General features: G+C 55.1%; 2 protein-coding genes across 16 annotated transcripts; both read left to right on the forward strand.

Annotated features, from left to right (window-relative positions):
- Positions 1-18: 18 nt before the first annotated feature.
- DHRS13 (dehydrogenase/reductase 13) lies at positions 19-2,921 on the forward strand. The gene is made up of 5 exons (XM_063341273.1): positions 19-206; positions 286-404; positions 1,235-1,358; positions 1,436-1,747; positions 2,584-2,921. The coding sequence occupies exons 1-5, from the start codon at positions 77-79 to the stop codon at positions 2,886-2,888; spliced, it is 990 nt and encodes a 329-aa protein (XP_063197343.1). The 5' UTR covers positions 19-76; the 3' UTR covers positions 2,889-2,921.
- A 1,536-nt stretch (positions 2,922-4,457) lies between these two features.
- On the forward strand, positions 4,458-25,454 carry FLOT2 (flotillin 2). Of its 15 annotated transcripts, XM_063340669.1 has the most exons (13): positions 4,501-4,582; positions 6,246-6,542; positions 8,923-9,059; positions 13,007-13,088; positions 17,835-17,925; positions 22,319-22,442; positions 22,866-22,984; positions 23,428-23,541; positions 23,634-23,753; positions 24,195-24,409; positions 24,616-24,799; positions 24,978-25,127; positions 25,308-25,454. In XM_063340669.1, the coding sequence occupies exons 3-13, from the start codon at positions 9,020-9,022 to the stop codon at positions 25,344-25,346; spliced, it is 1,278 nt and encodes a 425-aa protein (XP_063196739.1). In that variant the 5' UTR covers positions 4,501-4,582; positions 6,246-6,542; positions 8,923-9,019; the 3' UTR covers positions 25,347-25,454. The 15 variants fall into 15 exon arrangements, with proteins under 15 accessions (XP_063196749.1, XP_063196737.1, XP_063196735.1 ...); XM_063340679.1 differs by lacking the exons at positions 6,246-6,542; positions 8,923-9,059 and adding an exon at positions 15,907-15,975 and having other exon boundaries at positions 4,458-4,582; XM_063340670.1 differs by lacking the exons at positions 6,246-6,542; positions 17,835-17,925 and adding an exon at positions 15,907-15,997 and having other exon boundaries at positions 4,484-4,582.
- The last annotated feature ends 1,931 nt before the right edge of the window (positions 25,455-27,385 follow it).

The following is a 27,385-nucleotide window of genomic DNA, read 5'->3' on the forward strand; positions in this document are numbered from 1 at the left end:
GCTCCTTCCTCCCAGCCCGGGTAGGCGGGGGGCGGGCAGCCGGGGCGGGCCACGCCGGTGCCGGTAGGGCGGCGGGATGGGGTGGGCGCTGCTGGGTGCGGGGCTGCTGCTGGCCCTCTACACGCTGCTTCGCCACGGGCTGCGCCCCGCCGTCCCCCCGCCCCGCTCCCCCGCCGCGCTCCGCGGCCGCACCGCCATCGTCACCGGTGAGCGCCGGGAACGGCCTCCGGGAACGGCCCCGCCGCGGCCCCGGCCCCGCGCTCACCGCTCCTCTCCGTTCCGCAGGGGGAAGCGGCGGCATCGGGGCGGCCACGGCGCTGGAGCTGGCCCGCGGCGGGGCCCGCGTCGTGCTGGCGGCCCGCGACGCCCTGCGGGGGGAGGCCGCCGCCCGCCGCATCCGCACGGTGAGCGCCGCCGCACCCCCCGGGACGCCCCCCCGGGACACCCCCAAGGACATCCCGGGGCACCTCTGGGGACCCCAGGGGCGCCCCCAAAACACCCCCATGGGACATCCCTGGCCATCGTATGGCCACCCCCAGGACAACCCCATGGGTATCCCCATGAGCCCCCCCCTGGGCACCCCCAGGGCACTCCCATGGGACATGCCTGGATATCGCATGGGCATCCCCATGACACCCTCAGGAGACCCCCATGGCGCATCCCAGGGCACTTCCCAGGACATCCCCGTGGGCATCCCCAGGAAACCCCCACGGCACACACAGGGATACCTCAAGTCCCATGGGTGCTATGGGACATCCCTGGGCATGACATGGGTGACCCCAGGACACCCCCCATGAGCACCTCTGGGAGACCCCCCCCATGGCGCAGCCCTGGGCACCCCCAGGACATCCCTGGATATTGCATGGGGACCCCCCAGGACATCCCTCCCTCCCCATGGGTACCCTCAGGGGACTCGCAGGACACCCCTGGGCACCCCTGGGAGACCCACATGGCACACAGCGGGGACAACCCCCAGAATACCCCTACGGGACATCCCCAAGCACCCTGAGGCACAGGCACCCTGCACCGTGGGGGCTGCATGGACACCCCTAGCCCAGGCATGGGGCTCCCCCCCACCAACATGTTGCAACCCCAGGGCACCCTGCAGCCCCCCTCACCCTGGATTAGATCCAGCCCCCAGAGCATCCCCCCCTGCCCCTGGATGGATTCAGCCCCCACCCTGGGCAGGGTGCCCCCCACCCGGGCCCTGTCCCAGGCTGTGCTGTGCCTGCAGGAGACGGGGAACCCGGAGGTGCGGTTCATGCAGCTGGACCTGGCCAGCCTACGCTCGGTACGAGCCTTTGCCAGCGCCTTCCTGCGCCAGGAGCCCCACCTGCACCTCCTCATCAACAACGCGGGTGAGCCCTGAGACCCTCCTGGTACCCCCCTGCACCCCTCGGGCACCCATGGTGGGCTGCCATTGCCTCTTTTGCAGGGGTGAGCGCCGGGGGCATGACAGAGGATGGCTTCAGCCTCTCCTTCCAGGTGAACCACCTGGGCCACTTCTTGCTCACCCAGCTGCTGCTGGAGCGGCTGCAGAGCTGCGCGCCCAGCCGCGTGGTCATCGTCGCTTCCCGCGCCCACTGCGCCGGCCGCCTGCACCCCGACACCCTGGGCCGCCCACCCCCTGGGCCGCTGTCAGCCTTCCAGGACTACTGCGACAGCAAGCTGGCCAACATGCTGCACGCCCGCGAGCTGGCCACGCGCCTGCAGGGCACCCAGGTGACGTGCTACGCCGTGCACCCAGGTAGGGACCCGGATCTGGGGAGGGTGGGATGGGGTGGGCTCACCCTCGGCGTGCGCGTGGGGTGTTCTCTGCATGGGGTGTCCCTTTGTGCGCGTGGGGTGTCCTCTGCACGGCACGTGGTCTGCAGGGAGCAGCCCTGCGCACGGCGCGGTTTTTGCACGGTGCAGCCTTTGCACAGAGAATTCCTGCTCAGAGAATCCCAGCGTGGGTCAGAGCATCCTGTATGGATGCTCCGTACATGGAGCATCCCCTCTCATGGAGCGTCCTTTACGTGGTGTCTCCCTTCGCATGGAGCATCCCTTTGCACAGCGTCCCCTTGCACGATGCACATTTTGCACAGAAAAAAGCGCATGAAACATGCCTTGTGCACAGCGTGTCTCTTTGCAGGAGCATCCCTTTGCACAGCGTCCCTGTGCCCAGTGTGTCCCTTTGCATGATATGTCCTTGTGCACAGCGTCCTTGTGCACGGTGTGTCCCTTTGCATGATGCGTCCCTTTGCACAGTGTCCCTGTGCATGGCATGTCCCTGTGCACGATGTGTCCCTTTGCACAGTGTCCCTTTGCATGATGTGTCCCTTTGCACAGCGTCCCTGTGCACGATGTGTCCCTGTGCACAGTGCACCTTGCGCAGAGCCTACATTTTGCACGGAGCACCCTGCACCGTGCAGCCACACACCACTGGCCACGCTGCAAGCCCAGGTGGGGCGCAGGCAGCGCCCATGCAAAGGCCACCCTGGCACCGCCACTTCCATGTCTTGCACTAGAGCAAGCGGCTCCTGCGTGGGCCCTTCCCCGCTGGCAGCCGGGGTGTGACATGGCCACTTCCCTTCGCCCCAGGGTTCGTCAACACGGAGCTCTTCCGCCACACGCCACTCTGGCTGAAGCCGTTCTTCCTGCCGCTGGTCTGGCTCTTCTTCCGCGAGGCGGCCGAAGGCGCCCAGACCTCCCTGCACTGCGCCACGCAGGAGGGCCTCGAGTGCTTCAGCGGCCGCTACTTCGCCGACTGTCGCCTGCAGGAGCCGTGGCCACTGGCCCGCGACGACCGGCTTGCCCGGGCGCTCTGGGAGGCCAGCGAGAGGCTGGTGGGGCTGGTTGGGGCTGGGGAGAGCCCTTCGCCAGCCCCTGCTGCTGTCAGGCAATAAAAGTGGTGGTGGTGAACGGGAGGGAGCCGGCCGTCAGTGCCTGCCTGTGCTGGGTTGGGTGGGAAACAGAGCCGGAGGAGGCAGAGCAGCCTTGCACACCCACACACGTGCTGCAGTGCGCACACCCCGCCTTGCACAGAATCACGGAATGGCGGGGGTTGGAAGGGACCTCTGGAGATCATCTAGTCCAACCCCCTGCCAGAGCAGGGTCACCCAGAGCAGGTGGCACAGGAACGCGTCCAGGCGGGTTTGGAATGTCTCCAGAGACGGAGACTCCACCACTTCTCTGGGCAGCATGTGCCAGTGCTCTGGAACCCTCAAAGTGAAAGTTCCTCCTTGTGTTGAGATGGAATTTCCTGTGTTCCCGTTTGTGCCCATTGCCCTTTGTCCTGTCGCTGGGCACCACTGAGAAGAGTCTGGCTCCATCCTCCTGACACCCACCCTGTAGATATTGCTGAGCATTGATGAGATCCCCTCTCAGTCTGCTCTTCTCCAGGCTGAACAGACACAGGTCTCTCAGCCTTTCCTCATAAGAGAGAAGCTCCAGATCATCTTGTTCAGCCTGGTGAAGGCTCCAGGGAGACCTTAGAGCCCCTTCCAGTCCCTGAAGGGGGCCTACAGGAAAGCTGGGGAGGGGCTGTTTGCGAGGGCATGTAGCCATAGGACAAGGGGCAACGGTTTTAAACGAGAGCAGGGTGGGTTTAGATGAGACATTAGGAAGAAGTTCTGTCCACTGAGGGTGGTGAGACACTGGCCCAGGTTGCCCAGAGAGGTGGTGGAGGCCCCGTCCCTGGAGACATGCAAGGCCAGGCTGGATGAGGCTCTGAGCAACCTGATCTAGTTGAAGATGTCCCTGCTCACTGCGGGGGGGTTGGACTAGATGGCCTTTAGAGGTCCCTTCCCACCCAACACATTCTGTGATTCTCTCTTTGTAGCCCTCCACTGGACTCTCTCCAGCGGTTCCCCTTCTTTCTTGAGCTGGGGAGCCCAGCCCTGGACACAGCACTCCAGAGCAGAAGGGGAGGATAACCTCTCTCGACCTGCTGGCCACGCTCTTTTTAATGCACTCAAGGATACCATTGGCCTTCTTGGCCACAAGGGCACATTGCCAGTTTGTGGGCAACTCATCGCCCACCAGGACTCCCAGGTCCCTCTCCACAGAGCTGCCCTCCAGCGGGCCAACCCCTAACCTGTAGCGGTGCCTGGGGTTATTCCTCCCTCAGTGCGGGGCCCTACACTTGCCCTTGTTGAACTTCATGAGTCTGGCCGACTCTCTGGCCTGTCCAGCCTCGCTAATGGCGGCCCAGCCCTCCGCTGCCTCCCCCCGCTCCTCGCAGCCTGCTGCCATCGCGCCCACACAACCGCCTCTCAACATGGCGGCTCCCGCCAGACGCTCAGCCCCGTCTCCGGGGTGCGGCGCGGCGGAGCGCCGACCTTCCCAACATGGCGGCGCCCACGGGACGCTCGCCCCCCCCCCCCCCCCGGGGTGCGGCGCGGCTTAGCGCCGACCTTCCCAACATGGCGGCGCCCGCGTGTCGCGCCCGCGACGTGCGCCGCGCGGGGGCGTGGCGTGGCGGCGCGGGGGGTTGTGGGAGCGGGCGGCGAGGAGGAGGAGGCGGCGGCGGCGGGTGGTGTTGTGGGCACCATGGGCAACTGCCACACGGTGGGGCCCAACGAGGCGCTGGTGGTGTCAGGTACGGCCCGAGCCTCGTAGGGGCTGGAGGGGTGTCCCTGCCGTGGTGGGGAGAGGGGCCTGAGGGGCTTGTCACGGGGGGAGAGGGGCCTGAGAGGTCCCTGTCGTGGGGGAGAGGGGCCTGAAGCGGAAGAGGGGCCTGAGAGGCTGGGGGTGCCTGTCATGGGGGAATAAGGGCCTGAGGGGTGCCTGTCATGGGGGGAGAGGGGCCTGAGGGGTGCCTGTCATGGGGGGACCATGAGGGAATTAGGGGGGGTGTCTCTGTAATGGGGTCTGCTAGAAGAGGACCCCAGTTGGAACTGGGGGGTCCTGGCTGTGAGGGGAGTCTCAGGGGTTCGAGGGGTCCCTGTCATGGGGTCTAGTGTTGCAGGGTCCCTGTCCTGAAGGGGCTTTGGGGCACTGAGGGGGGACCCTGTGATGGGAGGGGCTCTGGGAGGTGCTCTGGGGCGGGTGTTCCTGTCATAGAGGGGTTCTGGGGAGGGTCCCTGCTGTGGGGGGACCCTGGGAGGTGGTGGCAAATGGGAGGCCCTCCTTGGGGGTGTTGGGGGTGGGATCTGGGGTGTGGGTTTGGGGGTGCCTGCTGCAGGGAGCCCCGTGAATTGGGGTGGGGTGGGGGAGTCCCCGGAAGGAGCACTGGGATGTTGTGGGGCAGGCCCTTCCTGGAGGGGGTACTGCAGGGGTCCCTGTCATGAGGGGACCTTGCAGCGTTGTTCAGGGGGTGTTCTGATGGGGGTGTCCCTGCCAAGGAGGTGCCCTGGGGCGGTGGGCTCTGATGTGGGGTCCTGCAGTGCAGAGCGCGGTGGGCCAGGTTGTGGTGCCAGCGGCACACCCTGGTGCTGCTGCTCTCGGATGATGTCAGGCAGTGGCACCAGCATGGCTGCTGGGCTCTGGGCCACTGCCAACAGCCTTTGGCTTGGATTACCAAGAAGCCGTCCTGTTCCTTGGGGTCTGGTTGGCTTTCCTGGGGAGGGGGAGCCGGGTGTGAGCATTCCCCTGGGGCAGAGAGGGCAGCTTGGGGCAGAGCAACATGGGCCTGTCCCTGGGGTTCCCTTCTCATCCGTCGTATCCTCCTGCTGCTTCATTACTAGCATGTCACCTGGCCTCTCGGTGGTGCTGACACTGGATGCAATTGATGCCCATCAGATTTGTGTAATTTTATCATCAAGTGAGCTGGTTGCTTAGGTTGGTGTTAAATAAACCAGCAGTGAAGTCCCCTGTGTGATTCAATCTGTAGCTACTCCAATACTCTGCCGAAGCTCCAGAGTGCACTTTGGCATAGAGCAGGCTGCGTGCAGACAGGACTTAATTACCGTTAGGTGATGTAACGGCTTGCTGTAAGGGCTGGATACTTCACTGTGTGTGACAGGCTGGGGCCAAGTGCAAGGCAATAAGCAGGTTAGATACCGATGGTTCTCACTTCACGTACCCTCAATCATGTTGCATCCTTTCTGTCAACGCTGGACTAGTTTTGTGGCAAGCGCTGCAATGCTCAGACCTAAACTCAGCTGGGAGAAAATGTCTGTGAATGTCAAGGATGTGCTGCGATCGCAGCTCTGCTGTGCATGTCAAACTATGTTGTTATGTTTTGGGAGCCAAAGCCTCCAGCAGGCTGTGGCACTTGCTTCTGGCTGACCTGTTACCAGTTTATCTCTCTTGGATAACAGACCTGTTACGGGAATTATTGAGGAGATGACAGAAGCAGGCTGCAGTTTTGGAAATAAATATGCCTGCTGTGGCGGCTGCTTCTAAGGAGTTACAAACCGCACCCACCAGCTGCCTGGAGCAGCAGTATTTCTTGCAGCTTTCCTGGTCTTCTGTGAGCAGCTGCTGCACGTCTCTGCAGTTCCCAGCTGGGATCTAGAACTGATGCTGCACTTTCCTCCGAAGGGACCCTTGTCAAAATCAGCGCTGCTTGGTGAAATGCCACGTCCAGCGGGAGGAATCTCGAAGCTCTGCTCCAGGTGTGCTGGGATGCCATTCAGTCTTAAAAACTTGGTTTCACCTCTGTTCATCTCTGAAGTTTACAAAATACGGCTTGCAGGATGAGCCAGCAGGAATTTGTGGCATCTGCTTGCAGTTCCAAGTGTTATGCTTTCCCGCAGCCGGGAGCAGCGAGCTGAGGACACTCCTTGATGTACAGCCTTGTTCTGGGAAGGGAGCACAAATCACGCCAGGCTCTGCGAGTCAGAATTGGGTTCGGTGCTGCTACTAGACGTGTCTTTCCTCTGTCACTGCCCAATGTGGTCTGCAAACACTTGCTGTCTCCCAAGAGCACCATCCCTGAGCTTCAGGGGCAGCCTGAGAGGTTGTGGGAGCCTGCAGAGCTCAGCAGCCCTGCAAGCTCCTCATGCTTACGTACAGAGTGAATGCCAGGGCGTTAGTGGGAGGCGTGTAACTACAAGCAGTTGTAGTTCCAGGAACTTGAGCCATATCTCTCCTGGGAAAAGCAGAGAGGACTTTGGGGGCCAGCATTTATTTGCGTGGTATTAGGTTGGATTTGGGGAGAGAGGGGGAAGGGAAGAAAACACCAACAGCAAATAATAGCAGGCTTTTGGCCTGCAGTCTTGAATTGTCATACAGTTGTTATTTGAAAGACTTTACTTTGTGGGAAAGCACCTCCAAATCATGAAGCTGATTGGAAAGTTTTCTTTATTGTAAATTCAGCCTGTGCCTCTTGAAGGAAGCTTGGTCATGTGCCTCCCCTGGCATGTGGGTTTTTTTCTGAGGAGTGGTGTTCTTTCTTTTCACTCTCTTGCGAGACACTTAAGTTCTTCCAGTGCTCAAGGAGCAGCTGGCCGTGCCTTGGGAACATCTGTGTGTGCAGGAGCTTCGTAGCCTTATTTGGTACGGGTCAGCATTCCCGCTGGCACCTGCGTCCTTCCTCTGTTGAGCACCACTGATTTCCTTCTAAGAAATTGCACTTGGTTAGCCAATCCATCTGTGAAATGTAGAGCCCAGGCTTTGTAAGAGTGTTCCACAAAGCACTACAGAGGCGATGATGGTCTCATCATGAATGAGAACGTGGGTCTGCCTTTGCTGGCACCGTAGTGGTGCTGGGAGCCTCCCAGTGAGGTTTGGTGCAAACTCCGAGGGGGCTTTGACAGGCGCCTGGCCCATCACTGCATCTTCTCCAAGCGCAGCTGGAGCTGGTCGATTTTTCAGGGAGATACCCAAAGTACCTGTTCATCCTTACATCCGAATGTTCCCACCAGCTAAATAGGCTGTCTCAGATGCATAATGCTGGTTTTGGGTTGCAGTCCGGTTGACTGCAGCTTTCGCGGCTAAGGATCGATCTGCTAATTTTGAAATACAGTGCTATAATATTTCTGCAGAGTCCCATAATAAGGAGCTGTAATTTATAATAGCCATGTTCATCTTACAGTTAAGTAAATAGTGGTGCCCGGATCTCTACGGTAGTGGCATTTTCCTTCTGGCTGATGAGGGCTGTAGGGTGGCACCATGCAGCAATGGCCCAGTAGCCAGAGAAGCTTCGAGATGAGTACCTGGGGATGCGTAACAAGGGAGGGTTGGCACAGCCCACCACGTTTCTGGGTCAGAACAAACTGCAAAAGTTCAGGGTGTGAAAGGAGGGGGGGGAAAAAGTGAGGGGAATTGCAGCCCAGTCAACCTAGCTTTATTTCTTAGGAGAATACTGAAATAAATATATTGCTTGTAAACACCTAGAAGAAAACAACTGCACGTATTTGCTGAGTATGAGCTGTGCTCAGTTAATCTGACTTCTCTCTCAGGTGAGTTAGCACTCTTGGGAACGAGGAGTAGCAGCAATATTGTACGCCTTGCCTTTACTAAGGCTTGTTATACTCTTAGCATTTCTCAGAAGTCAGCTTGAGAAATATGGTCCAGCCCAGTTTCTCAAACTTTACTTTAGTCATTGCCCTTTGAAGCTCCTTGATCTCTTTCACAGTAAAAGAAGAGCTAGCGGTTAATTCCAGTTTTATGTAAACATTTCCTGCCGCACCCCAGCAGTCAGGGGTAGTTAACCCTTCCGGAGCTGCTCTAAGCTCTCGCATCCTGTTACTGCATCCTTTTTATTCCTGCAAGAGGAACTGGTCATCATTTTGAGACAGTGTGACTGTGCTGTTTTTATGGTACTTCTCTAAGAAATAAAGTCTCTGCAAGCCTTCCCTCCAAGAGGCCTACAGTCCACAGCGCGAGGAGGAACTGGTTTCTCAGATACTGTAAAATTAATGTGAAACTGCCTGGAAAACCATTGCCAGGGAACTTGACAGTGGCACACTGTTCAGCTGAAAGAATTTGTCAAGTAAGTTCCTTGTTTTGGCTTGGATAATGGAATTGAGAATGTGCTTATTGAATTTGCAGACGGTACTGAGCTGGGAATGGATTCGAGAGCTTTGAAGAGACGGATTAGAATCAAAATGAACTTGACAGATTGACCAAATGGTCTGAAAGAAATACGATGAAGTTCAATAAGGAGAAATGCAGAGAGCTACACTTAGGTGAGAACAGCTGATTGCATGAAAATGGAATGGGAGATGGTCCCGGCCGTGTCCTGCGGAAAGACATGGTGAGCAGCAAGAGCCATCTGAGACCTAACGCTCGTGGTGGGGCTGATGGCATCGGGGTTGTCCCTCCACTTCTAGCTACAGGCCTATGAGAGCTCAAGATTTCCCTTGTCAGGTGCTTGTTAAATCTCCAAGACTTGCAAATTACTCCTCAGAAAGCTTAGCAGGAAAAGGAGATGGACAGAGTAGCCTTGGGGCTTTCCTTTTGTATTCCAGGAGGAATTTTGGGGTAGTATCTCTGTGGTTTTTTTGTGTAACTTCACTGTGGTTTGTCTTCTCTGGGTTTGTGTTTACAACATGAGTTAAACTAAACCTGTGTTTTTTAAACTTGCTATGTAGTATTGATGCTCAGCTTAAAACAAGTAATTTTGATATAATTACGTCCAAAACAAGCTAGCCAGCATAATCTGCTGTAGTGACCATCAAAGGATTTTATGGATTCAACTCAGAACCCTGCATCATTTTAAATTAATTTTTGTTAACCTTGTGCCATTTCTGCATGTGGACAAAGCCTAATTTATATGCACAGCAGGGCCTAAGAACCAGACAGCGATTTTAGTCTAGACCCCGCTTTTATTACGTGATTTTCTTTATGTATGCCTTTGCCTTCTTCTCTTCTCTCTGTCTTTTGTCAGTAACTGTTTTCAATTATCAATTTTTATCTTGTCTTTCTGCACTCGCTTGCACCCCATGACATTTCCCAGCACAGGGCTGTTTCTCTAACGAATCCGGCTTCTCTCTGACTGGACCAAGCTGTTTATTCCTGCCTTGGGCAGGAGACTCCAGCACCGGATTGCCCTGAACTGAGGCATGGAGGTGGCAGCTCTCTCTGTGCAGGTGAAGGCGGCGGTGTCTGCTCTGTTCTTGTGTTCAGTCTCTGGGAAGGAATATAGTTATCGAGTTATCGTAGCAGCCTCTTTACCACAACCTGATTTCTCACTTACCGCTTCCTGCCAGAATACGAGTTCATCGCCTCAAGTTACTTTGGGAGAGCAAACAACATAGAGCTTGTTTGCAACCTCAAATTGTCCCAGCTTTGATGTTTTGAGCCCTGTGTCCTCATAAATGTTGGGGCTCCTGTTCTTTCTGGCATGCCATCCATCAGGGCAGCAGCTTCCTGCATCTGCTGAGAGCTCCATTTATCTACAAACTCCCAAGCAATTAATCTTATTTCATTAAAAAAAAAACCCACCCCAAAACAAACAGACAACGTGCTTTCTACTGGCTCTGGGAATTCTTGCTTGAGCATGGGACCCCTTCGTTTGGGAAGAGGCCAAACTGGATGGCAGCTTCCCGGCTATGAATCCTCCGTTTGTAGCGTGCCTGGCCGCCGTACACTGCCCCGGAAGAGGCACGGTGGATGTTTGTGGAAGCGATGGCCAAGTGGCTGTGAGACCCGGGCTGCTAGAACAGTGGGCGTATTATAGCTGGAAAAGGCAATTTCTCTGCCAAATCTCATTGTGCAAGAGGGTTTATTCTTTAGCCGTGCAAAGATTTTGCTTTGTTGGTTCCCTTTTCACTTGCTCTCTGAGACTTGGGAAAGCGGCTGCGGGACTGCAATGGAAAATGAGCGTTCAGCTCATCTGACTTGCGTTACCAGGACGGAGCTCTGCTGCGCTCAGACGTCCGGCTTGCATGAAAGCAACCAGCTGGCATCCGGCTCCTGTTTAATGTTTGTTTTCCCTGGTTTTTTTTTTTCTTCCTTGAACATTTTTTGACATATAATCTAGCTTATTAAACTGTGCTGTGCAGCAATGCTGTGTAGCACTGGGGAGCAAACACGTGGCCCGCTTTGGGTGTAATACTAAATAAGGTATTTCCTTGCATTTCCTGCGGAAGAAAAGAAACATCTGTGTGGAGAGGCACATTTTTGTAACAATGGTGGGTTTAGGGTGCAGAGTTTTCTCAGACCATTATTATGAAATGATCACCCGAAGTTCGGTAAAGATCACATAGACCGTGTGAAATAAAATACCTTTCCATGTGGAGCTGCTTTTCCCGGCTGCCAGGAACACCTCCCTTCCTGTTCTTGGAAAACAAGGGCCTGGCTAAAAAGCTGAGCTAACCAGGCTGACGTCCTCCAAGAAATGTTAAAAGGCATTGCGGTTAATATGCTGCAGGATATTGTGTCATCAGCTTCTGTAACTCCTTGCCTGGCTGAAAGAGTCTTCCAGCTACAGGAAGAAGCTCTCCAGAGGCTGTCTCAGAGGTGATGGGAGAACATTCCTCTAGGCTGTGGAGTACGAGAGACCTGGAAAAGTGTGTAAATCTCTTTCCCATTTGCGTTTACTTCCTACTGAAATCGGAGGGTGAAGAATTGTAGGTGGGGCTGATCTGCAGGTTTAGTGAAAGCTGTTGGAGCAGGCGGTGCCTTTAGCTGGTAGTGAAAGTGGACGAACACTTGAGGATGGGGAGAAGGCGGAGGAGGATGGGGAGGAGAGAGTCCCCTCCTGTGGCCCGGAGGGCCCTGCCAGCACACTGGTCTGCATGTGTGCTGCCTTTGCTTCTTCATTTTGACCAATTGCAATGAACCTTAATAAAATGTCTCTCTTGAAAGAGCTGTCTTCTGTGGCCGCCGTCTGCTGGCTTCATAGTTCTCCCTTTCCCTTCCCACAGTGGGGAGCTCCCTCAGCACTGCAGCCACACTGTTTTCCCTCAATGCCTGCCCTTCCTCTGCGCTGGCTCTGTCTTCCCTGCGTAGATATGTCCCGCAGGGCTCAAACTGTCTGTTGTTCTGTTAGTACAGTGCTTGCCTTGCTGAGGCCCTCAGGCGTTGCTGTAATAAGTGTGATTATGGATAACAGACCGGGGAGGGACTGCTGGCTTGATCTGCTGAGAGATGGCAGTTCGCAGCCCTGGTCCGAGCCGGGGAACTGCAGAGCTCCTCCCTTGCCAGGCATGAAACCTAGGGCCGGTTGCTCTCAGGGTGCTTTCTTGGAATGTAGCAGAGGTCTTATTCCTTGAATCGAAGATGTGAAAATCCAGACAGCATCTTCTGGCTTCACTGGTCAAATCTTAAATGTGTCAGAGGAGGTCTACAGGCTGCCTGAACTCTGGGCGCAGCCAGCTCTGTGATGGACCGTCAAAGCCTCAGGCACTGTAGTACTTGCACAAGCCAGAACTAGGAGAATTTTTTGAGAACTCAAGGATTCTCCCCTCCTCCAGCTCTGACCTGCTAGCTTTTTGGTGGGTTTAAGGGTGGCTTGCAGTGTGGGTGAGGGAAAGGAGATGGATTTCTTACGTGGCTTTCCATAACAGAGCTGGTGCATCACAGTTAAAGATACTGAAGCATGTGCTTACAATGGTTCTTGTTGCTAAAAGTGCTTAAACTGCTTAACAAAACTAAAATAAAATCCTGGTTTGAAATACAGTCGTTTTGTCTGTGTTACTGTTTATCATACTGAATTATTACAAATACTATTTTCCAATTTTATAAGACAGTTCTAAAAAACAGTTGCCTTTGGAAAATTGCCATGTGAAGCCCATGGAGGTGAGGAGAGCAGTGGGTTCCCTGGTGGCCAGCTGTGTTATGGCTGATCAAAGGGTGTTCCAGGCCTGCTGTGGATCTTGGAAAGAGCTTTCTGCATTCATTATTTATCAGACGCTACAAGAATGCTTGGATTCTTCTGGGTCATGTTACAGAGCTTGGCTTGGTAGCACCCGTTGCTGTAATGCGGCTGAGCTGAGGTGCTTCCCCTGCTCTTGAGGGGCTGGGGGAATGGATTACCCCCCAGGGTGCTCTTTCCTCAGCACCCAGAGGCTGGGCAGGCTTGTTGGGAAGTTGTTCTGCTCGTGACTTGGTCTGGGTGCGGGTTTTTCCCTGACAGAGCAACGTGCATATGTGTAATCCCTGCATCTCTGTGCTTTGTGCTGTGCTGCAGGTGGCTGCTGTGGCTCTGATGTAAAGCAGTATGTGTACGGAGGCTGGGCCTGGGCTTGGTGGTGCATTACTGACACCCAAAGGTAAGGAGACCCCTGTTATTTGTGGGTTTTGGAGTACGAGTTAGGCAAAGCCATCCCAGTGGGGCTCTCAGCAGTATCTTTAGGAACATGGGACTGGGCACTGCATGTGAAACCATGGATGAGCATCAGCCCAGCCTACTGCCTGTGGCTGTGACCAGCCCCTGCTCCTTTGAAGGAAGCCTGCCTGCGTACAGCAGTGTAAGTAGCTGGAAAGGCCAGTATGTGCCCTGTGTAGTGCCTTGAAGCGTGAGGAATGTAGAGTCACTCACAACCGCGCAGCTTCCTTCTGGACATCCACTGCTTTGAGTGGTGGGGGCTGAGGTTGTCCCCTGCAGGCGGTAATCCTGTCATTTCAGGCTTACCTGACAGTAAATGATGATGTGCAAAATAAAATCACAGGATGGGGGAGTTCTGTGTTGACCGTTTGCGTGAGGACAGCTGGGTATCAGAGTGCAACAGACAAAAAAGAAAAGAAATCCCATGCTTTCAGCTGACATAGTTTTCAACTGGCGCCTCTCATCAAACCCAAGGCAAAGGCAATCAGATTCTTTTTTTTTTTTTTTTTCCTTTTTGGTTGTTTTTTATTTACATAAAACCCACCAAGCCGAGAGGACTGTAGCCTGGCTGGTCAGGGTGTTTCTTCCTGTGCTGGTGCGGTGAGTGCTGAGGAAGGCAAGAGCCCTGCTCTCCTCTGCTGCTGCCCTTGCAGCGCTACGCAGCTACGGGGCTCTCCCAAAGGCGCTGGGCAGCGAGGCCACCGGGCTGGCTCATCCATGAGTTCACAAGAGGAACTGGCCCCGTACGGCCCAAACCCTCATCCAGTAACAAACACGTTCGTGGCATGCAGTGGGCCAGTGCACCCTCCTGCTCTTCAAGTCTCTTCTAAAGATGTGCTGACTGCTGTCACCTTGGGAGCAGACTGTGTTCCTATTTCAAACCACAGGATTTCCTTTCTCTCCCTTCCCTCAGTCGTGGATTTTGCTTGCTGCTTCTTACCACGCTGGTCTCTGAACTAACGTGCTGTGATGGTGCTGCTGTCCTGCTAATGTAGCTCTTCATCTTTAGGATCTGTGGGAATGTTACTCTGTCCTAACACCTCCCTCATGCTCACCGGAGCAGATTTCCTCCGTCTGTGTAAAAAATAATAGGGAAAAAGGATAAAGACATGACTTTTGGGTTTTTGCACTGAGTGATGGCCAAGTTCCATCAGTTAGCCCTTAGTGCCTGATCTTGCACCTCTTTTCCCTGTTCATGTGTTGCCACCAGCAGACAAAGTGAGCATGTTGCTGCCCTCGCTCTGCAGATGATACACTACCGTAGCTGCTCGTCACCTGGGGGTCAGGCAGCTTGCCTTGTTCGAAGGTTTCTGGCTGCTGCTGGCAACTGACTCACGACAGCTCTCAGGTCCTCTCCCAGGCAGCTGGTACTCGGGATTGCTACAAGAGCCTACCGTAGTGCTCCGGCTGCATGAAGATGTCTCAGCTAACACCTCCTGCTTTAGCCCGGGCTCTCCAGTGGTGCTCGTATGAGGTGGGAGGGGACAAAAAGGCCCAGCTTGAGAGCTCAATGCTTAACAACTGCATTTGATCTGGACAAACCTCATTCCCGAATTTTTGTGAGGCACCTCGCTGGGAGAACTGTTGATTTGAACAAATGGTTTCTGCTCCTCCTCTCGTCGTGTGAGAAGCCCAGAGAACAGCACGGGACCTTGACCTGCCGTGTGCAGGAGATAACAGATGTATTCGGGAGGCTGACTTAATAAGTTAAGCAAAGGCTGAGTTCAGGGCCAAGAACTGCTTGCCAGGAACGAGTTGTCATATGACAGAGGTCTGTGCGTTATTTAGCAAACGGGGCTCTTGGCAGGAATGCCAGCACCCAAACAAATATTTTACTTTAAGATCTATACCGTTGGTTCATCCTATGGTATATGGGGCTTAATTCTCCTTTTGGGAACAGAGCCGTTCCTGAATACCGTAAGCCGTGCCACAGATGGAGCCTGCTGTATTAACATGAAGAGTGAGGCAGATTTCCTCCTCCGAAATTAGGACATCTTTTCTGGAACTACCAGTGCTGAAAGCACGAGAGACAGCAGCAATTGTGTTGCTGTCAGCGGCATCCCGCCAGGTAGCACTAACCTGGGAACAAAAGGAACAGTTAGAGCAGGCAGGGTGCTGGGCTCTTATCCTGCTACAACCTTGAGGACTGGAAAAAAAAATAAATACAATCCTGTCCCTGTTTAAGGGTCAGAAATAAAAGCAGTGAGAGAGGCAGCGCGGTCTTAACATGCCTCTGGGGGAACCAAATGGTGTTATTCAGCTTCTTAGGACAGCACTTGGAAGCACCTTCTCTCATCAATGCCTTTGCCAAGGGGTTGGTAGCCAGGTCCCTGGCATTTTTATTTTTCTGGCCCCTCTTAAATATTGGCATAGAAGCATCTAAATTATTACAAAAAGGAATTTTCTGTGTGTGAAGGTTACGCCAACAGAGAATTCCAGCTGACTCCAGGATGGCAATCCAGGTGGGATACATGGTTCAGTTTCATCTGCGGTGACTTAACGGGACGCAGGGTGGAGACGAGCCCCCAGCCCATTTATCCTCATTTAAAGAAGCACCTGGATGCCGTAAACTCCCTACTGCGATGAGGGAAGCTGGTCTGGCCCAGTGTTATGGAGCCCTGGGTGTGGAGAGTGGGAGAAAGGCAAACTGAACAGGGAAAAGCTGAAACCTGAAAGTCTTGTCTGTCCTTTGCAATGAGTGTCTTACTCTCTGTTAACTGCTTTATATATTTGCTGTCCTACCCTTATTCCTCGCTGCTCAGACTGTCTTTGGAGGTTATGACCATCCTCTGTCGCTGTGAGAATATTGAGACGTCGGAGGGGGTCCCACTGTACGTAACAGGGGTTGCACAGGTAATAATCCACCAGCTTCCTAACATCATGTCTAACTGTTTATCCCTCTGGTTTGAGCAGCAGCAGCAGCAGCAGCAGGATAACATAAAAACTAATGGTTTTCTAATGGGACAGTCGAAATCTCAGTACCCTCCTCTCCTTCCCCTTCTCTGGTGCTTACCCTGGTGCGCACTCCACAGTTTATAGGTAATGCAGACAGATGCATACTTGGCAAATTCCAAATTCAGCATCAATGTGCTGGCTCCTTCTGATAACGCTACAGACATTTGCTCCAGCCATAACCCTTTTCTCGACAGCACTGTTTCCATTTGTGTGCCTGGTGGAGAGCAGAAGGGCATCTGCTTTTGTGTGGAGCCACAGCCAGGCCAGATCGGGTTCTGTGTAGGATCTGCGGCTGGTGGAAAGGCAGGTTTTGTCCATTTCGAAGTCAAACCTGTGCCTTTGTGGGGGAATTGCAATTGTACCTGGGTCTGCAGTTTTGGATATGGGTTTCCACTCAGCCCTTCTTCCTCCACATGGAGACAGTGCCTGTTCTGGATGTTGTCACGTTTGGAAGTACAGCATAGAGACCTTGGATGTTTCAACATAGAGGACTAGCGTTTGCGCTGTAAGCAGCAGTTAGGAAACAGTGCAACAGTAATTACCAAACGTCCCTGTGACTTGCCGGCTAAGAAGCAGCACAGTATTGAAATTAAATTCAAAGTATAGATTAGGTCTCCAGAAGGCTAAAATCCTGTGCTAGCCGATTACAGCTGTGAATGCATGTGGCAGAAAATGCCTGTGCGCATCCTGGACGGTGGGATCTGTTTTATCAGCTCCCAGCTTGTGTGCCAGTTTAATTAGGACAGTGGCCAAGGCAGGCATGAACTTGCAGAGATACGTTCGAGCACCTCCAGCCAATCCCGGAGCAACTCGGCACGAACACAGCAGCCCAGCACAGCCCCTTCATGGTTCAAACGTTTGACCTAATGCCCACTGACACGACTCCCTGTCCTGTGGCTCCCTGTCCTGACTCCCAACGCCTTCCCGGCTTGTTATGGCTGACACTAGAGCCAGGCTTTGCTTCCTGAAGCAGAACCTGCCACGGCCACGCATGTCTTCTGTTTTACCAAGTCATGACCTGCAAATTGCCAGGTCTGGCGAAAGTATCTCCAGCCCACCTTGGGCGACTGAGAAAGCTCAGGTTCTGTTCCTGGGTGCCTGATATGACACAGGCATGGCCCTAAAGAGCTGGAGGCTCATTTCAAGCTGCCTTTGGGTCACAGGAAAAATAGAAGGAGAGGTGAACCAGATCAGGGGGCAGGTCTGTGTTAATACTAACCCAGTGGGGGCAAAGGCAGGGTTACTTCTTGCAGCATCAGGGTCAGATTTTTGCCAAGTACCAGAGCTCCTGTGGGGGTGGCAATGTGAGACGGGCAGGAGCATCCCAGGTCCCTGCTGTGCTTTTAAACCAGTGACACCAGCCAGCGAGAGGACGCGCTGCCCCAGCGTTGGGCAGTGTGGCACAGTGAGCCTCTGACAGAGGGCCGTTTGGGGTCCCAAAGCTGCTAGCTTCTGGCCACCTTGCTAGCCCAGCAAAAGGGAAGGGGTCACGGTATCATTTCCAGTCTGGCTCCCAGCCTTTCTCTGCTGATAAATTGCCTTTAAGCGTTATCTGAAAATCTGTTTCTGGGCCAAAGTCTGTCTCTGGTCACAGATGTAGTCCCTCAACTGCATTCTGCGCCTGTCTTACATTACCAGCGATGAGTGCGGCAGGTAGCCCGGGGCAGGAGATAAAAAGGGAAGAGCTGAGTGTGTGTTACCTGGAAACGTGCAAATATTTTACGTTTTTTGGCAGGATTTCCCTAGAGATAATGACGTTACAGCCCAGGTGTGAGGACGTAGAGACGGCGGAGGGGGTAGCTTTAACTGTCACAGGTGTGGCACAGGTACAGTAACTCCAAAACATCATTTCAGGAATGCATGTTTCTAACTTACATCTGGTTTTCCCCCTTAAGAGGTTACTGTTGTCCAGGAACAGAAGCCAACATGCTCTGAAACAAATTCTTGTACAAAACCACACTGTCCTCATTGGTTCGACCACACTACAGCATGTCCTGTGTTGTGAAGGGGGTTGTGACCTCTCCTCCTCTCCCCAAAATCATTCCTCTTTTTCTGGTGTCTCATTTGTCCACGTGGCAAATGAGGTGTGTGGGGGTGACTTGATCTGTTTGTGAAACGCTGATGTACCGCGGTGCCCTTGAAAAGCTGTGTGTGACCCCACAGGACTGACCCATTCACTCCTGAGATGGTATTGAGCATTATGTTGCTTTGGATTGTTATTATTATTAGCACACGGACCTTGCAATTCTTCACGGCGAGTTAAAGCTTAAAGAAAGAACTTAGTCCCTCCAGGCACTAAAATTTGTGTGTAAAATTTCTGCCTTGAATTGAATTTTGATGCTCTCAAGCCTTCTTCATATGTGAAAACCAGCTCTTGCTGCTTGTGATAGTACAGTTAAATACCTGCATTTCTTAGACTCCGAGGTCTGCTGCCCTGATACAGAGTTTGTCCTTGTGACCAGGTTCTGCCTTGGGGAAGATGCTGGGAAGAAAATGCTGTTAGCTTTTGACCGAATTTGACTCCTCAAATAGGCAGCTGGATGCTTTGATTGAAAATTGCTCCTGACAACTCATTCTGGGTGCATAAAAACCAAGACAGCGATTCTCGGAGTGCGCACAAGGCTGTGGCCACCATGTGTCCGAGGCATGTCCAGGTCTGTGGTTGCAGGAGAGGTGACTGCCACGTTCCCTGCGCTGAGCAGTGGAGCCGAGGGGAGCTGCTGAGTGACGCAGTGATGTGACCAAAATCCCACATGCGTCAAAAAGGCTCCCCCAGGGAAGAGCACTGTGGCTGTTGCAGCTCTTTTAAGACCAAGCGCTTGATAGATTTCACCCAGTGCTTTCCAGAGCAGCAGATTCCTCCCTAGGTTCGTTGATTTGCTCTGAACTGACGTTGCAGAGGAGCTGCGTGCTGTGTCTGCGCGTAACTCAGGATATGAATTCAGCCAGGAGCGGTTTCTGGATTGTCACACGTGGCAGAAGGGCCGGGCACAACGCTGACTCAACAGCGCATAATCCATCGCCCTGCTGCTGTTGGGGAATGGGGCGACGTGCAAGAGCACCAGCACGGGAGCCAGCGTCTTGGGCTCGTCCTGGCTCTAACGGTGTGAACCAGCATCCTTGATTTCACATTTTCCGTTCTTTATATCTATTTAGCTGCTAATGTGTCACATAACCACGGTGGTCTTTTCATGGTTGGCAAAATGCATGCACCCGTGTCTCTCCTCACACACGTTTCATAAATCTGTAGGCTTTTCCTTCTGTATTTGGACAAGGTATTTCTGTGAAGCCAGAATTCCTTTTTGGCCTGGTTTTGGGACATCCTCCCATTCCCTGCAAAATGGTCCAGGCTGAGTGGCGTGTGCTAGCAGAAGGATGAACCACCAAGTGCCTGGATTTAAAAATGCAACTCCCAATTCATCTCACTTATGTTATTCTCTCTTGTCACTGTTCATTTTTTTCACTGTCCATTAATTTTAAAGGTTTAGGCTTGTGAGATGCAAGGAATTACCATGAAGAAAGCCAGCTCGAGGCAGCTGGGGGACGTGCGTGGCAGAGGTTACCTTAATTTTGCAGAAGTGCTTTTGAGGCAAACATTTTTCTTCTAAGGGCTTGTGCAAAAAAGCAAACAAATTGTTACTGGAGGAACCCCTTTTAAAACGTTTTCCATAATAAGAGAAGTGCTTGATGTGCATAAGGATGCCATTCTTTTTTTTGAGGAGGGATGTAATGAGTTCTCCCCAGTAGCCTCCTTCCTGTGTTGGCTGGGTGCTTGGGGTGCGCTGGGACGCTGCTGGCTTAGGCCACGCTGGGCTTTGTATCCTTCCATGTAATTTTTTCTGGGCTTCAAGCTAATTGGATTGTCTCTGCTCGCCCCTCGCTGTGATTGCGGCTGGCTGGAGCTGGGTGTGGCGGTATTGATCCTCTAGATGGGATTGTTTTATGGAGGCTCTCTGATTTCCTGCCAGCTAAACTCTCTCTCTGATGGGAATGACATTTGAGGACGCACCAAGTGTCGCGGTGCCCTGCGTGAAATACTGGAAACAAGCTGAGCGCAAATTGCGCAACTCTCCTTTGTTTTGTGCAACCTTTGCTTTATAGGTTGACATCCGTGTTCAGCGGATAGCCAGGCTTGTTCGGGCTGTCCAGGGCTTACCGGCTGCTGGCTGGCTTTATTCACGGAGGCTGAATCGTTCCTTGCTCCTGTGAAGTACCGCAGGGACTCTCTTAACGAACATCCCACTCTTAATGAACATGCTCTGACTGTCCTCTCCATAGCTCCCGAAGGGTGGGGATTGTTTAGAGAGGTGGAATTGCTAGCAGATGCACACCGTAAATGTTGCTGCGGAGTCTAATTGGTTTTGGTATTTGCAAAAAAAACCTCCCGAGCCTTGTGCGAGGCCCACGCTCCCTGGTGCAGCTGCGTGAGCAGCTCTCCCAACTCCCCCTTGTGTAGAAAGTGGACACTGCTGGCCCGGGGTGCAGGGACAAGGAACTGCTGTGGCCTGGCCTCGTCAGGAGCCCAGAGAAGGCAGAAAGAGGATCGCCACACTTGCCAGGGATTCAATTTGGCATTTTGACTGGGAAACCCAGCCTGAGAAGCGAAGGTATAGGAAATAGGCTCAGCCCAGGTTGGTGTTTCTTCACGTTACTGGAGGTAGAGTTGTGGCAGCTGAGTCTTGGTCAGCTCAAAGCATCTAATGCAGTCGGTGTCCGGTCCATTTGGAGGATTGTAGCTGGTCCCAGTTGTCCCACTCTCTGGCAGTGCCAAGGGCCAGGTGCTGCTGTTTGGCTCTGGAGGTTAGGCTGTGGGATCGTCTCGTGGGCTATCAGACCAGGCTTTCTCAGGAAATAGTTGTGTTGCTTTTGCCAGCAGTTCAGCCCTGGAAAGCTGGCTTGTAGGTGGCAGGATGAGGTCTGTAGGCTGTGAACTCATCGAGAGGAGGGTCTGAAGCTTCGGAGGTCTCTGAACCAGGAGCGTGCTGGCATCGCAGGTAGCAGCAGGTCTGGCCAGAGCCCCTGGGACGGGACGCAGGGTGCTACCCCGCATCTCATGGGACAGGAGGCACTGCCCAGCCCAGATGTCTCCATGAGAGGGTGCTGTGGGACCCGCTCGGCGCCCAGAGGCACTGTTACGGCCCTGCTTCCTTCTCCACTGCTGCCAGACGCACAGCCGTCCCTGTCTCTAGACTTTTTCTGAGCCCTCAGACTGGACATGGCCACCAGGAGCTGTCACCTTGGTGGGTTGGAGCTCCTCATAGCGGGCTCCTATAGAGCTCCACGAGCACACATCTCCACTGCCTAACGTACCCCAGAGGGATTTTTAACCCACTTTGCCTTTAAAAAGCAGCCCCGTGACCAACAGGGCCATCTTAAGACCCTGGCTTGTTGGGACCTGGGGGTGCTTTTACATCTGGCCCTGACTGTGGGAGGTGAAAGCGGCGCTGGAGTGGCTGTGTCCCATCTCTGGGGGTCATTACCAGACTGACACTATGGAGCAGGACAGCCGGGTCCTGGCCATGGCACACTGGGGTCACCGCAAAGGGTGGCTGGAAGCTCCCAGCCACGAGCAGGACAAACCAGTGTGGTGTGGCCATTTCCTCTCATCTTTCCTTGCAGGGAACGCTGAATGGAGCCCCTGCTCCCAAGCTGCTCCTTGGGCATTTGAGGGTCTTCCTTGTTCTCTGTCTTTCCTATGTGAGAAAAAATTAATTCTAGTGAAGGAGGAGGAAGAGGAAGGTAACAAAATGGCTTTTGGCCAGGAGTAGTAATAGAAACCCCTCTCTCCTAGGTCTGGTGTTGGTACAGTGGCTGAACTGGTAGTTCAGGGCTCTTTGGTAGAGTTTTCATCAGGTGGGACTTGTAGGGCCAGGCTCTGTCTCCATGTCATGTGGTGGCCACTGCTGTGGGAGCCGCAGGGAGCACCTCTCCATGATGAGGTGCCGTCAGGGTTTGGAGAGGTGTCTGCCCCAGATGCTGGTGCTGCTGCGTGTGCCTGCAGCGGGGCTGTCCCCAGCACCAGCAAGTGGCGGCTTCCAGCCTGGTCTGGTGGCCTGGCTCAGTGTGGTGACAGCTCAGCATGGTTCCTTGGAGCATCGGTAGCACAGGGGCCTGGCAGCCTGGTGGTGGTACTGCTGCTTCTGCTGCTGCTGCTGTTGGATGCCTGTCCCTCTTCGGATAGGCGCCTTCAGTCCCTTTGGTTTTGTCTCCTGTCTCTAGGTGAAGATAATGACCGAGAAGGAGCTCCTGGCTGTGGCCTGTGAGCAGTTCTTGGGGAAGAATGTGCAGGATGTGAAGAATGTGGTCCTTCAGACACTGGAGGGGCATCTGCGCTCCATTCTAGGTGAGGAGGAGCTCACACTCTTGAAGGCATCTTGAGTAGCTTTCTCCCTTCTCTGCTGGCTGGTCCCAGCAGTGTTGCTGCCACCCCAGCAGCCACAATGGGTGCTTCCTCTGCTGACTGCAGAGGTGGCACCTTAGATTATTCCTCCCCTTCAGCAGCTCCTGCCGTGTTGCTGGGTGTTGTGATAAGTGAGTTTTCAGTGCCTGCGCTAAGAGATGTCTGAGTCCCTGTGGGTTACAGGTGTGTGGGGTGGTTGCGCTTGACTGAGATGTCGGTCTGCCCTGCAGGGTCTGGGCAGAGGATTACGCCCTTGTGCCCAGACCTGAAGAGATTAGGGGTAACGAGAATGTTGCTGAGTTTAGGTTCACACCGTTGTGTGTTACTTGTTCCGAATAAAGCGCTTTGCCTTCCATCCCTCTGCAGGTACCCTGACAGTGGAGCAGATCTACCAAGACAGGGATCAGTTTGCCAAGCTGGTGCGGGAGGTGGCAGCTCCCGATGTGGGTCGCATGGGTATCGAGATCCTGAGCTTCACCATCAAGGTACACCCAAGACACAGGGCGCTGTGCTACGGGGCACCTGGCAGTGCTGTAGAAGCAGCACAACAGAGCCTGGCCCTGGCTTCTCTGCTGCAGCTGGCTCGGGCTGACAGCCTGCCCCAGCCCCCCGGGAGTTTCCATGACAGCCGCTGCAGCATGTCCTGTATCCAGGCAGCTGGGCAAAGAGCACCCAGTTAGCTGCCTCTGTAAACACGGCTCAGCTCGTGGAGAGAGCTCGCTGATAACTGAGCCTTCAGGGAGCCAGAGGGAAGATGTCGGGAGAGCTCGCCTCTCCCTGTCACGCCTGTTTCTGTTTGGCAGCAGGCTGACATGGCTCTTTCTGACCTGAGTCTAACCGCACAAACAGTTGCTCTGAGCTTCAGCGGGAAGAGAGCAAGGTGGAGTTGCTCGTTTGAAGTGGTTGTGACTTATCTTCCCCTCTCCAGGATGTCTATGATAAAGTGGATTACCTGAGCTCCCTGGGAAAGACTCAGACTGCGGCTGTCCGAAGGGATGCAGACATCGGTGTGGCAGAAGCTGAGCGAGATGCTGGCATTCGGGTGAGTCCAGAGATGTGCTAGGCTTTCCCAAAGCAGCCTGTTTTGCTCCAGCTGCACACCCTGGAGCTCTGCTCTCTGTTTCCTCTCTGCAGGAGGCAGAGTGCAAGAAAGAAATGCTGGATGTCAAGTTCATGGCAGATACCAAAATAGCAGATTCCAGACGGGCTTTTGAATTGCAGAAAGCAGCCTTCAGTGAGGAGGTCAACATTAAGGTGAGAGGCATCCAACAGCCCGCTGCTGTTCCCTGGCTGGTTCACGATGCTGATGGCAGCTCTGGGACTTGCCAGCTTCCTCCTCCTGCATGTGTTAGGAGAGCTGGAGGTGAGGAACCCAGGTTTCTGTGTCACAGTGTGAGCTTCTCCCAGCAGAATTCCTCTCCTACTCTGTTTGCAACAGTTAGGTGGACTAGGAGGAGAGGAAAAGATGGGGAGGGTCATCCCAGCTGAACTCGGAGATGGCTGAGCTCAAGTGCTGTGGGAAGAACTCCCAGGAAAGGCCAGCAAGTGCCACTCTGAGGATAGAGATGTCACCTCTGGGTGGAGGTTTGGTCCAGAGCAGGAGGCACGTCTGTTTTCAGGGCCTGACAAGGGTCATTATGTCTGGGCACAGGAGATCATGGCCAAGACACCTCTTCTCATCTCTCCTCTGTGCAGACTGCGGAGGCCCAGCTGGCCTACGAGCTCCAGAGCGCCCGGGAGCAGCAGAAGATCCGCCAGGAGGAAATTGAAATCGAGGTGGTGCAGCGCAAGAAGCAGATCGATGTTGAAGAGAAAGAGATCATCCGGATGGAGAAGGAGCTGATAGCCACTGTGAAGCGGCCAGCCGAGGCCGAAGCCTACCGTATCCAGCAGATCGCCGAGGGTGAGAAGTGAGTGAGCCCGTGACCTGATCCAGCTCTGAGCCCGGCTGCGTGCTGGGCTGGGGTGAGGTGGAAGCAAAGTGCAGCGGGTGCTGTGCTGAGACCCAGCTCGTGGGCTCTCTGCAGGGCAGGCACGTTGCTGGCGGAGGGAGGGAAGCGGTGCCGTGTACGCTGCAGGGATCTGGGCAGCTGGAGTGTTGGGTTTCCCTTTCCAGGGTGAAGCAAGTCCTCCTTGCTCAGGCGGAGGCAGAAAAGATCCGCAAGATCGGAGAAGCGGAGGCCTTTGTGATTGAGGCCATCGGGATGGCGGAGGCTGAGAGGATGAAGCTGAAGGCTGAAGCGCTCCAGCAGTACGGAGATGCTGCCCAGCTGGCTCTAGTGCTGGATGCGCTGCCTGAGGTGAGGAGGGAGCAGCTTTCCCCCGCTGTGGGCAAGTGGTGGGGAGTTCCCAGGCTGGACCAGGCCTCCTGGGGACACAGAGAGGCCCCATGTGGCGTGTGGGGACTTTACCCAACAAGGCTCATGGGCAGCTCCTTGACTCGCTGCTCATCCCACCTTCCTTCCCTGCCTCCCCCAGATCGCTGCCAAAGTGGCTGCTCCCCTCTCCAAAGTGGACGAGATCGTTATTCTCAGCGGAGAGAACAGCAACACGACGTCCGAGGTGAACCGTCTGCTGGCCGAGGTCCCTGCCTCCGTGCGCGCCATCACTGGTGTGGATCTCACAAAGGTGAGCTGGGCACCGGCAGCTGGCAGTTCCTGCGGCTCTGAGGGCGCGGGGGACTTGCCTGAAAACTTTCAGACTCCTTGGTGAGCCTCTCCTTCCCCAGCCCTGCCCAGCCGCAGAGTGCAGGCAGCTCCCTGCCTCCCCCTCTTCCATCCTAACAGCTTCTCTCTTCCTCTCCTACAGATTCCCCTGATCCAGAAAGTCACTGGGGCCCAGGCATGAGACTGGTCAACCCAAAGCTAGTGAAGATCACTCCCTGTTATGCACTCAGACGTCAACTGCCTTCAACACGTGGGAATTCCTTTTATATCAAAGACAATTGGAGTTTCATTTTTGAGCTCTGGTGCCTTATTTTGTAGGGCCAGAAAGATGCATGTCCAATCAAGCCGCTCTTTTTATTACAAAGGATGGGAGGGGATTTATTTTTTAACTAACTGTATATTGTATCGGGCCGGGGTTTGGATCCGATCCCCCATTATGACTGGCAGCTTGTCTGGTGTTGCAGTCCCCGGTGCCTTGCTGTTCTCTGTCCTCGGGTGGCTGCCCAGGGTTCCGAGCAGAGGCTCGGTGGGACGCGGAGCATGGAGCGTGGAGCTGTGGGAAGAGAACAGCCAGGACCCACCTCTCCTGGGCTCCCTGCCCTCCCGCAGCCACCCTCCTGGGCATTGCCCAACCCCTGCCCCTGCCCACAAGCTGTTTTTGTCTGGCTTTCCCTGTCTGAGTGTCTCGCCAATAGGGCCCCCGTGCCACTAGCAGTCCTGCCAGGCTGGGCTCCCTGGAGGTGACAGTCACAGCCCTGGGAGGGTGACAATCAGGCACTGCCGGTGGGTGCTCCAGTTGGTGGCCCCCTCCCATGCTGCCTTCCCTCGGGCGAGGTCCCACCACCAGGAATGCCAAAAAATAGTGTTGTACCAAAGCTACCCCATCATCCGAGAGGGAGGTGAGGCCACTGAGGCTGCTGTCCCCGAGTGCCGTGGTACATCTTGACCCCCCTAATAACTACTAAAGCCATGGACGAGGGCACGGGGGGCTGGGCAGGGTGCTGCAGTGGGGACAGGCTCCCCCAGCGCCATGGCCTGTACAGCTGGCCAGGGACCAGTGCTCCTGGGGCTGGTGCTGTGGCCGCGAGGCTGTGACAAGCAGCCGTGGTGGCCGGGGGATGCCCCAACAGGCAGTGCAGAAGCCCCTGCCTCGCTCAGTCCCCCTGCCTCTTACGGCCAGTGGTTTTGCTGCCCTAAGTGACGGTGTGAAAGAGGTTGTCCCCTGTGTGTGTCCCATACTCCCCACAGTGCCACCAGGGCCTCGTGCTGGCCCCTGCCCCCTCCCCGCCTGTCTTGTCGCCTGTGCTCAGTGTGGCTGTAGCAGCCAAACCCACGCGTGAAGTCGGCCCGGCGCTGCTGTGGGGTGCTGGGGGTCCCTCCGCTGGCTCCTTCACCCGCAGCTCGGTGCCACCCTCCCCATTGCTGTAGGGTGGGCGCAGGGACCCGGGTCCCCCTCCCCACTCCTGGACGTTCCCCCGGTACTGGCCAGTCCCTTTGCCAGGAGACCCTTTGCTGTGGGGCTGATGGGTGCCGTGGGGCCGCTGGCACCCCATCCACCTCCTTGCTGCCGGGGGGGAGGGAGGACTGGCCTTATCAGCCCGTGGCTTGTGCTCGCCCCGTGGGGCCGCTGGCCCAGATCTGGCGCTTGCCGGCGGGTGTGCCGGGCGAGGCGCCCTATCTGCATGAGCGTGTGCATGCCTGCGTCCCTGCCACCGTCACTGCTGTACGATAATAAAGCCTTGTCACCACCTGCCTTGGCTCTCGTCTTGTGCCTCCTGCACCCATCTTCCCCGCCGCAGCACCCCTGGGCCCGGGGTGGTGCCAGAGCCGGTGCTTGACCAGCCGTGGCTTGGGCTGGCCCAAGGGCTGCTGGCCCTGGAGCGGGCAAGTGTTCCCTCTGGGATGGAGGATGTATGGAAGTGAGGTCCCAGCTCACGCTGCTCCTACAAAGCTCCTGGGAGCTTGTGGTGTCACCGTGTCCCTGTGGGCTCCTTGTCCTATCCCCAGGGCAGCTGCTGGCCGGCCCTAGGTGGGCTGAAGCCTTGTTCTGCTGCCACACGTGTGAGGATGGAGCTGCGGATGGAGACAGGAGCCCCCGAAGGTGGCTGGTGAGCCCCAGCTGCATCACCCTCGTTAACCCGGGCAGCTGATCGCTACGGGGGCACCCCAGCCACTGGCACCCCAGGGTTCGTTGCAGGGCTGGCGTGGCCTGAAGGCTCG

This window comes from Chroicocephalus ridibundus, chromosome 7, assembly GCF_963924245.1.
Source record: "Chroicocephalus ridibundus chromosome 7, bChrRid1.1, whole genome shotgun sequence".
Lineage (NCBI taxonomy): Eukaryota > Metazoa > Chordata > Aves > Charadriiformes > Laridae > Chroicocephalus > Chroicocephalus ridibundus.